At 30.3% G+C, this 11,492-nt stretch overlaps 1 protein-coding gene across 4 annotated transcripts; it reads left to right on the plus strand.

Annotated features, from left to right (window-relative positions):
- Nucleotides 1-4,715: 4,715 nt before the first annotated feature.
- LOC105791231 (agamous-like MADS-box protein MADS2) lies at nucleotides 4,716-9,188 on the plus strand. Of its 4 annotated transcripts, XM_012619209.2 has the most exons (8): nucleotides 4,718-5,432; nucleotides 5,923-5,988; nucleotides 6,096-6,199; nucleotides 6,491-6,547; nucleotides 6,708-6,801; nucleotides 8,041-8,082; nucleotides 8,631-8,767; nucleotides 9,087-9,188. In XM_012619209.2, the coding sequence occupies exons 1-8, from the start codon at nucleotides 5,370-5,372 to the stop codon at nucleotides 9,172-9,174; spliced, it is 651 nt and encodes a 216-aa protein (XP_012474663.1). In that variant the 5' UTR covers nucleotides 4,718-5,369; the 3' UTR covers nucleotides 9,175-9,188. The 4 variants fall into 4 exon arrangements, with proteins under 4 accessions (XP_012474666.1, XP_052490352.1, XP_012474663.1 ...); XM_012619212.2 differs by lacking the exon at nucleotides 8,041-8,082 and having other exon boundaries at nucleotides 4,716-5,432; XM_052634391.1 differs by lacking the exon at nucleotides 6,491-6,547 and having other exon boundaries at nucleotides 4,719-5,432.
- The last annotated feature ends 2,304 nt before the right edge of the window (nucleotides 9,189-11,492 follow it).

An 11,492-nucleotide genomic window follows, 5' to 3' on the forward strand; every position in this document is an offset into this window, starting at 1 on the left:
TGAAGTTTAAGGTTCTATTTTGTACATTAATGCTCTGTAACCCTAATCTGACGACGGAGATGGATTAGAGTTGTTACATTCTTCAAAAATTTCTACAAAAAATTTTTGAACTTCTAAACTTATGAATACTTGTTGAATTGCTTGGAGGTGACCCCCTTTTATAGTGTCAGGTACCTGAATAAAAGAGAATTTTTATAGAATTTTACTTTTCCATTTGAGTTTTCTCCAAGAACTAAACTTTTATTTAGTATTTATCTCTTATTAACTTAATTAATTAGAGATAAAATAATCATTTAATATTATCACTTAATTATTTTATTTTAATTAGTGATAATATAAATTTTTATGATTTATCTCTTAATTAATTTAAATTAATTAGAGAAAAATAATTATAACACATATATGATGTCAAAGTTTTCACCCATGGTAACTTCGACTTTACCCACATAATTTTGACTTGACACATGACATTTTGTAATTGGTTCAAAAAATTTTCTTTGTCTATAGAGGACATTGGTGTCAGTAGAAGTGACTGGCGAGGTCACCACTTGCCTCAAACAATTAAAGGGGTCAAATTGTAAAACATAGAAATTTAGGGTTTTTTGCAATTTTCCTAATTAATTTATTTTTTGGAATATTAAATTTTTTAAATTTTTTTTGTAAAATATAGTAACATGTTTATACATTTAAATGTAGAAATTCAACATATTATATATAAAATCCAAAATTTTATTCAACGATGAAATAAAATAAAGATGATCTATAAAATGATCCACTAGCCTAAATTTCAATCAAGTTTTACATTTTCAATCCATTAAATTTATTAAAATCTTATCTATAATATATATAAACATAAGTTTGGAAAAAATTTGAAATGATGAAAATATCCTTTATTTTCCATCAAATTACTAATTTAAGTTTACAAATAATTATATTTAATTTAGAATTATTAATTAAAAAGTTGTGCTAATTTTAAGACAGAGTTGTTACTTTAAAAACTCTAAACATAAATTATAGAAAAAATTTTGATAATAATTATTATAATTTAATTTACGATTATTAGTTAAAAATTTTGACATAAAAAATTGTGTTAATTTTATTTTTAAAAATTATTTATTGATGTAAAACAAAATTACTACTTGAATAAAATTCTAAGCATCTTAATTATTCCTTAATTAATAATAGAGTTATATACCAATTAAAATTTAAGTTTAGCTTTATATATAGCATTCATAATTAGACATATTCAATCAAGTAATGTCTATGAAAAATTACCAATAAAAATGAATATTTTCCACATTAATAAGTGTTAGCTCAAATAATCAAATCGAAATTGCCAAGAAGAGGGTGAATTGGCTTTTAAAAATTTTGTGAAAGTTGGAAAGAAATGATAGAAAAATTGAACACAAGAATTTAGAGTAGTTCGATTCCAATTGCCTACTCCACTACTTTAGCTTTCCACAACTAAGGATTTTCTCAAATTCACTAATTTGATAACCTTTGAGGACAAGGTTTAACCTTACAAACTCCTTTAAGGTTTTTACCCAAACCTTAAGACACAAACCCTCTGAAAGAGATACAAATAAACAAATAAAGAAAGAATCCTTACAAGATCAAAGTGTTTGCTAATTTAGGTCAATTACAAAGAAAAACACTTGAGCTAATAAAATAGTAATGAAGCTCAAAGTGTATAAAAGAAAAGTATGGAAATATTTGGCACAAAGGTTGTTTGATTGATCTTTTTGCTTGAATATGCTTTCTTGTTGTTGTAAGACCTTTGGAAGATGGTATTTATACCCTCTAATTCATTTCCAACTGTCGGGGTTGTTGTGGAAGTTAATAGAGTTGTTGGGATGAAAATACCAGTGCATTTAATTCACATGCAACAAACGGTATCAAGACTTTTTCTATGAGTATTGATACCAATAGCATTTAATGCCTAATTTGGTGACCATTAAAGTTAGTTTACAACGATACCAGAGATGATTTATTGATACCTAATAAAAGGTATCGATACTTTTTTGTCATTGTTTGAGAAATAATAGAAAACATAATGCAAACGTGGTATCGATGTAAAAAGATGGTATTTTCATCAAGTATCGATACTTATTTCTTTGTTTCAATCAAGTTCAAGAGTTTAAAATTATTTTGAACTTTGTCCAAAATATTCTAAGTGTTCAAGACATTTTTAAGATGTTTTGAAGTTTTGAAATAATTTTTATGCTTTGAACTTAATAAATTCTTTGTTCAAAAACAAGTTTTTATTCAAAAACATTTTTGTTTGTTATATCAAAACAATTTATCAAATAAAGCTAGTTTAACAATCTCCCTTTTTGATATAACAAAACATTTTGGTAAATTTGTTTTAAATTTGTTGCTCCCCTTGTTAAAGTTTAATTTGAATCAATATCTTGATTTTTATAAATTTTAAAATAAAGACTTGAGAGAGAAAAACCGGTCACTAAAATGTTGGCATTAAAAAATTAGTCATAACAAACCAAATACCAATTTAATTTACCTTACTCTTCTCTTCTCCCCCTTAAGAGAGAAATGTTGTGAGTCCAAAAATAGAAATTGAAAGATATGAAAACAAAGAACTAACATCAAGAAACCAAAATAAACTGTCAAGTATCTACAAACAAGATACCATGATAAACATTAATGTTCTAACATAAGGCACTACAACAAAAAAAGGTTTTTAGCGGCACTTTTAGCGGCGTTTGGATAAAAAAGACGCTATAGATTGAGCATTAGCGGCGCTTTTCGAAAAACGCCTCTATAGATCGAGCATTAACGGTGCTTTTTGAAAAATGCCGCTATAGATCGAGCATTAGCGGCGCGTTTTGAAAAACGCCGCTATAGATAGAGCATTAGCGGCGCTTTTTGAAAATTGCCGCAAAAAATTAAGCACATTTATGTTGAGCTTTAGTGGCATTAGCGGCTCTTTTTGAAAAACGCCGCTATAGATTGAGCATTAGCGGCACTTTTTGAAAAACGTTGCTATAGATCGAGAATTAGCGACGCTTTTTGAAAAACGCCGCTATAGATCGATCTTTAATGGCGCTTTTTGAAAAGCGCCGCAAAAAAATTAAGCACAACGTCATCTTTTATGTTGAGCTTTAGTGGCATTAGCGGTGCTTTTTGAAAAACAACGCTATAGATCGAGCATTAGCGGCGCTTTTTGAAAAACGCCGCTATAGATCGAACATTAGCGACGTTTTTTTAAAAAACGGCGTTATAGATCGAGCTTTAGCGGCGCTTTTTGAAAATCACCGCAAAAAAATTAAACACAACGCGGTTTTATGTTGAGCTTTAGTGGCATTAGCGGCGCTTATAGATCGAGCGTTAGCGGCACTTTTTGAAAAACACTGCAAAAAGCATTTTATCTGTTTTAACTGGTTTATTTATATTAATTAAAATACAATTTATTTTTAATTGAATATTTAAATTCTTCAGAAAAAATAATGACAAGTAGAAAAAAATTAAAAGTAAAAACATAGAAAATATTTGTTAAAAATGAAAAAAATTAAAATACTATTATTTAAAATAATTTTAAAGTTTTTGGGTACATGAGTGATTGATTTTAATTTATATATTAAATAATTTCTTATATAATCGTAAAAGAGATAGTATTGATTTTAAAATATTAAATTAATTATCATTATAGTTTAGGGTTTATGGTTTAGGGTATATGGTTTAAGGTTTAAGGTTTAAGAGTTACTATTTTAAGGTTTATGGATTATGGGTTTAGAGATTATGGTTTATGGTTTATAGTTTAAGGATTGGGGTTTAATGTTTAAGGGTTAGTGGTTAAGGGTTAGGGGTTTAGGGTTTAGGGTTTATGTTTTATGATTCAGGGTTTAGGGGATAAGGGATAGGAGATAGGGGATAGGGTTTAGATTAATTAGTTTTTTTTAATTTATATATTAAATAATTTCTTATATAATTGTAAAAGAGATCATATTAATTTTAATATATTAAAATTATGATTATAGTTTAAATTATTTAAGAGATAATAGATAAACTTTATATATATTAAATAGTTTAGGATTTAAGGTTTACTTGAGATTTGTTAAATGATGAAATTTTATACAATCAATTAATGCTTTTATATTTAAAATATTTAATCTAAACCGTTTGATATATTTAAATATTAGATTAAAAAATTGATAAAAAAAGTAATGATTGATATGGATAGGTAACTATCTATTTTGGATAGGACCAAATTATAACAAATAAAATGAAATACAAAAACTAAAATCATTCCACACTTGAACATCTAGTAAAATAGTTATATTTAGTTAGGAAGAAATATCTCTAATAAAATAGAGGTTAGATCGGAAAAGAATAATATAAAATCATGATTAACGTCTCAATCTTGAATAGAAATTTAATATGTGAGAGATTTAAATTGGATAATTCTAATTTAATAATTAATTACAGCCATTTAATCATTTGTTTTCTTATTAAAATATACGATATTTATTTTGAGAGTATTTGGTTTTTTATTTTATAAAAATTCAATTTATAAAAAATAGTAATAATAAATGTTTTATAAAATCACTTAACTAACAATTTTTAGTAGACAAAATAAAGGATTTTTAGCAAAACAAAATGGTGTCGTTTTATTCAAAATGAAATGATTTTTTGCGGCATTTTTATGAAAAAAGCTGCGTAAGCAATAGCAGCGCCGCAAAATTTTCCCCTTGAAACCCCTGACTTTGCAAACACACACACAAAAAATCCCAAAAAGAAAAATTTAACGATTCAACACCAAAGACGATTTAGCACGAAATTGAAGGAGTCCAGAACGACGCGCTACGATTCGGTCTCCACGGCGTTAAGAGCGACCTCGTCGGATCTCACTCTCTCCAATCTGCTTACGAATCAATAATCCCTACTACCGATTGTTTTCCTGGAAAATATACGAGACTTAATATTATTATTTTGTTTGTTTATTTGTGTGTGTATTTCATCTTGTTGTGTTCATTACTCAGATCTCAAATGCACGCCTGAGCATAGTTGATCGACCGTATTATATTTTTGAAAAAAAAAAGTGGTTTAGGGTTTGTTGCCAGATGGTTCTTATGAAGTTAAAATAGTTACTTATTTTTTTAAAAGATTTTTATTTAGGTTTTGAGATAGTATTGGGAATGGAATACTATTTATTTATGTGTGTGTTTTTTGTAGGCAAAGAAAACGCAGGAACAGATGAAGAGGAAAGTCCTGGCCAATACTTATGGGACAGCAATGCCACTCAAAATGGATCTCGATAGGCAAATTTTGTTCGCTATGGCAGTGAGGTTTTAAAAGCTCCAGAGGGATTTTTCAGCAAGTACACACCTGCATATATAGCTCGTGTCAGTGCCATGGTTCGTGGTGCTTCCAGGGGTATTGCTCAAAAGGAGTGTGTTGATTCTTTCTTCTCACAGGTCTATTTCCTTACTCTTTGGATTTATTTGTAATTTTATTTGATATTTAGATGCATATACAGAAGTATTGCATGCATCTCATATGGTGTGTCTCCTAAGGCTGTCTGTTGATGTGCTTTTGTGACGGTTCTGGTTCTTCATATTAATTCTACCCCTCTTCCCCTGAAGCCTGTTATTTTTGTGATGTATGGTTCTACAGCTGTATCCAAGAAGGTTGTAGCCTGTAGTCAAACGAATGTTTAGTCCTTGGTAGTTCACTAGACTTTTGCATCCTAGGTCATTTAAATAAAAAATAAATTTATCAATGTTACATCACATGCATTTCACTTGAAGTTTCATTTACAGTTCCAGTTTATCAAGTGTAACTGTACATAATCTGGGGTCTATCATATTTGAAAGTGTCACTGAGTTTTATCACTAATTATGTTCTCTTTGCATGTTAGATAAACATTGATGTGTTATGTTCCTCATTGTTCCCTTTTTCTTACAGAACTCTTTTATCAGCTATGACACTCTGCATAAACTTGGAATTTCCCAGCCTATTCAGTACTTGCTGGTAATGTATTGCATACACGATAAACAGATTGTGTAGTGATTATGCCACATTTGTTGATTTACTATGGTTTTTATTTAATTAAAACTTAGTTGTATGCTCCAATTTAGCCCAGATTTCCTGAAGGCATACCACTAGTTGCAGCATTTGTTCACCCTTCAATGATTGAGATGTTGGATGCTGCTATTGAGGATGCAATTGAACGTGGTAGCTGGTAAGACCTACAAATAAGTGTTCATAATTAAAAAATGGAAAATGTTTTGGATGCTGCTATTGAGGATGCGCTTTTACTTGGTTAAAAAATGTTTTGGGACTCTTTTAGATGGTTTCTCATCCATTTAGTGCTCCTTTATTTTTATGGTTAGAGTCTGGACCTTTCCATGGAAAATGGAACTCACGCTTATGTCCACACTCCACACCCCAGACTGTTTGATAGATTGTGTCTTAAAAATTTTGCTTAAAAATCTAGAACATATGGTTCTTAATCTTTGTTGTCACGGAGCAGCTACAGGGAGCACCTAAAACTGAAAGCTAGATATGAGGAACTGCAACGAACTCAGAGGTGTTTAGTCTTACAACCATACCATAGCTTTGGACTTCCATATTAATTTGATAGGCTATTAGTCCGTTTAGAAGTGTATATTAATTTGATTGTAATTACTAAAAGTATTTGAATAAGAACAATTTTATGTGCAATCTGGTTTGGTCCTTTGATTCAACAGGAATCTCCTAGGTGAAGACTTGGGTCCATTGAACTCAAAGGAGCTTGAGCAGCTTGAGCATCAACTAGCTTATAGGTTTTATCTTGTTTGGAGGGTAAGTTTTGATTACTGCTTACATATATCTTTGATATGTTTGAGTTTATACAAGTGAGAATTTCATACAATTGTTCAGCATAGTATATTTATTTTTTATCATTTGTTGCACATCTGTTATATTCTCAATTTTAAGATAGCTAGGAATAAATATGAAACTATAATGTTGTGGTAAATAAACTTTTTTTAATCCCATCCAATTTAACCAGACCCAACTTGTCAGCAAATCTATCTTTTACAAAAGTTGTGTTCTTTTTAGAAGAGTTTTCTTCATCAGTAATTTATTTAAATTACAATTTATTATTATTAGCTTTGCTTAAAATCTAATGGAGGGGTTAAAACTGTCTATTGAAGCTCATTAACCACAAATAATATTAGAAGTGGCTAGAGGAATTAGGGAAACAGTACTATATAATAACATCTTTATTAGAATAATTTCATTTCTACTTTAATAATACTGAAAAATTAGTCCTTTTTTCTAATTTATCAAATTTTGATTTAGTTGGTAAACATTTAAACTATTAACCGTTACTAATTTATTGCCTATAAATTATTAGACAGTTGATATAAATTGAAAATTACTAATTTTCATATTAGCTATTTAACAATGTTATCCAATTGGACTAATTTTTCAATTTTTATAAAGTATGATGATCAAATTTTGACAAATTATAGGGATCAACTTTTAAATGTTATTAAAATAGAGGGATAAAATTCAAAATTAAACCAGGATAAAAAAAATGTGAAAGTAGGCTATACTGTTTTGGTCAGTTTAATACCTTTTCTTGTCGGTGGGTTTCCTCTTCCCATTTCAACTATTAAGAAAAACCCTAAAGCTTGCAGCCTCAAGCTTTTTACTGGTCATAGCATTCATGTACTAATTCAGATGATAAGTACACATGGATTAAGGATTTAGATTGTGGTTGTAGATGAGTTTTTGGTTGAATTCGCCATTTAAATCCTTATGGATTAGAGGTTTCCAGGAGAAGATGAAACTTAACAGCAAGTTATATCAACTAGTGGAAGCAAAATCATAATCCATTTTGTTAGGCTTTAAGAGATATCATAGAGCAGTAATAGTGGGGTTTTTTTTTCCATGAAAAGATTAATCCTACCTGTAGTAATTTTATGGTATAACTAACTTGTCAATCCATCTCTTTCTTGATTTCCCTTTTAGCTCCTAATATTTTCAACTTTCACAAATTCTAGCACTTTGTTTTATTTCAATCTTCTTTTGCAGACCCAATATATGCTTGACCAGCTTTCTGAACTTCAGAATAAGGTAAAAAAATACTGCTAAAGTTTTTCTATGTTCTAAAATACTAACCGGCTTTTAAATGCAAGAACAAATGCTAATGGAAACTAACAGGGCTTTGTCAATAAAGGTAAAGTCAATATCTTAAGTTGTAAAAGTAATAGCCTTTTGTTCATCAACTTTTTGACTGTATATGATATGCGAGTTTGAAAGGACAAAACTCAAGCTGCAGTGACGTAGCTTATCTAATCAAGTAACAAATTACGGTATATAAAAGTTACAAGCTGAAGTTGACATAGTGGTGATGGGATATCCATCTTAATTTAATTTGAATGAGTTCTACAAATTAAATCTGCCCTAGCTGAACTTAGTAATATAGTATGAGTAACCAACCCTAAGCAAGCATTTCTAGAGGAGTCAGCCACAAGCTGATATCAAGTTGCTTGGAGGTTGGTTTGGGTCATTTTAGTTACTTGCCTCTCTATAGGGCCACAAATCTTAAGTATAGCATTTTATTGAAGGTTTGATACCTAAATTCCCATAATCGGCTGAATACTTTTTCTTGTGTTTTATAGCTTGAAGAAATTAGTGCCAGAAACCAGTTTCGAGTATCATGGGAAGGTGGTGAGCAAAGTGTAGCATTCACTAACCAGCAGGCTCAATCTATGGGGTTGTTTCAGCCATTGGAATGCAATCCAACTTTGCAGATAGGGTAGGATAAAATCCCCTTAATTCTTCTTTTTTTTCCCTTTCCCCATTCTATCATATCATTGTCCATCCCAATGTTATTTAGACTCTTCATTTAGTATCCATGTCTAATACTCAAATGTAGTACCTATTTGGATATAAATGTCTATGCCAGAGGTGCCCTTTGCTTTATCTTGTTGATTTTTTGAACCTACATGACCAGAACTTCTAAACCTACATGTTGAGGTTGCTACACACAAGTCCCTTCCTTTTTTTAGTTTATGTTCCATGTGATGATTGTGTTTTTAAAATTTAACTTGTTTTTGTTCCTTACATTCTTATAGGATTCACATTCAAGGAGCAAGAAACATCGCAGCAACTCATTGGGATCGAGCAGTCAGAATTCAGAATCAAGTGACACACAAGAGCTAGATTTGGAGCTTAGATCATCCTTTAAATCGATAAATTTTTTGCCACTTTAAATGCATGCTCATGGAACTACATTTTATGCTTTCCTAGAATTGTAAGTTCAAATAAGGTGTTGATTTGCAATTCATACATACAACTTTAGCAAGTTGATATGAACTAGTTTGAATTTTTTTATTTAAAAATTTCAAAGGAATCTTATGTAATCAAAGGCAATTTGACTTGCTGCATGAGATATAGTGAAAAACATTGATCTTCTTATTCATGAATTTCCATTTTAATACGTCTTCAAATTAAATTATACATTTCTAAATTGGTGGAATCCCACTTCTGCTGCATTCTCTAACCAAAGAATGGAGTGATGTATGTACTGATAACAACATTTCTAAAGGATTTGCTTAAAATAGGTAAAGGGATAGGAATGGATTAGTGGCGTTTTTATAATTTTTTTATTTTTTTATTTTTCATGACATTTAGCGGCGTTTTTGGGAAAGTGTCGCTAAAAGTCATGTTCTTCAGCTGCATTTTAGGGGAAAGCGCTGCCTAAGGTTATGTTTTTTAGCTGCGTTTTTGGGGAAAGCGCCGTTAAAGGTTATGTTCTTTAGTGGCGTTTTTGGGGAAAGCGTCGCTAAATGTCATGTTCTTTAGCGGCGTTTTTTGGAAAAGCGCCACTAAATGTCATGTTCTATAGCGGCGTTTGTCCACATAAATGCTGTAAAATTTAGCAGCGTTATGAAAATGATTAAAATGCATGAAAAAAAATGCACTCTAGTCTTCTTATGCTGGTGGAAGAGGAGGGAATTGAGACATAAGATATGCAATGTTTTCCTCCAACCTAGACATCCTAGTGTCTAGACTACTAACATTAGTATTGACTCGACCAAATGCATCATTTATTCGAATGCGGAAACCTCTAAACTCCTCATTCAAAGAGGTAGCAACACTAAATATGGCAGCAACCAAGTCATTGGAGTGAGCCAAAGCAAATGGTTGAGCGGATGAAGAAGTCGGAGGAGGGGCTTGCTCAGCAGGAGGAATATCATCATTCTCTTCTTCAATGTCTTCATCATCAACACCTTGAGGATTAGGATGGTCATCCTTAACCTAATTTCTGGTAGGAGGATCCATTTTAAAACCAATTTGATGAAGGGCAGCAAAGCTAATAGGTTGATGCTTAATGGACAAGGGAGGATTGACAGTGGTAGGGATGTTTAGGTGTGTAAAAATATATGACAAGTATGTGTCAAAATGCAAGGTGAGAGTGCTATTGTAACATCTCGTTTTTAGTGGTGTCGAAAATAGTGGTTTTGGGACCACAATTCTAACTAGTGAGTAAACATTTTAATGTTTATTTATTGTTTATAGGGTTAAATTAGAGTTGTATTAAATTTTCGTTAATAAATTTTAAAGTTTAATTGAGGTAAAAAAACTAAATTGAAAAAGGTGTAAAAGTTAAATTCTACTAATTAAATGGGTTGAATGGCCTTGGAAATGTTAGTTGGTAGATCTATAAGGTAATTATGCCATTTATATTGGTGGTGGACAATGATGGACAAGGGTTGGTTATTTTGAAAGTGTTAATTAAAGGGTAAAGTAGTAAAACAATAAATAAAAGCATGTACAAGTAAAATAATGCTATCATCTTTTTCCATTTTCTTGTGTTTGCTGAAAATCATTTTTGTTGAGCTTCAAAAAATTCAGCCAAGTTTCCTTTGGTGTATGGTGAGGTTTTTAAACCTCATTTTTAATGATTTTTATGTTTTTGAACTCGTTTTAGCTTAATCTACTTAGCTCGGGGGTTGAATTGTAAAGTTATAAAAATTTTAGGATTTTACCATGAATGATTTAATAATATTTGTGAATTTTTTGATAGATTGTTAAGTTTAATTGTTAGATACACATGTTTTGTTAAGTAATTTTTGATAAATTTAAAGTTTAAGGACTTAATGGTGAAAATAGTAAAATTCATGGTTAATGTTATGAATTAGAGAAAGTTAGGGTTATTTGGAACCTTAAGAATATTTGGGTATTATGATACTTTATTTTATTGGTTAAATTATAAGATTTAGATTTAGGGGCTAAATGATAAAAGTTAAAATGTTAGGGGTAATTTTGTAATTTCACGTTAATATGGATTATAGGTTTGAATTGTCTAATTGTAGTCAATTGAAATATTTATTGAGTTAAATTATTATTTAGATCAAGAAAAGAATCAACCGGACTTGAATCGAGGAAAAACGAAAGTCTCGGATTAATTCTCGACTTTTGTTGATATAACCATTGTGGTCAAGGTAAGTTCGTATGAATTTTATATTTATTAAATG

The sequence above is a fragment of the Gossypium raimondii genome, chromosome 8 (genome assembly GCF_025698545.1).
Source record: "Gossypium raimondii isolate GPD5lz chromosome 8, ASM2569854v1, whole genome shotgun sequence".
Classification (NCBI taxonomy): domain Eukaryota; kingdom Viridiplantae; phylum Streptophyta; class Magnoliopsida; order Malvales; family Malvaceae; genus Gossypium; species Gossypium raimondii.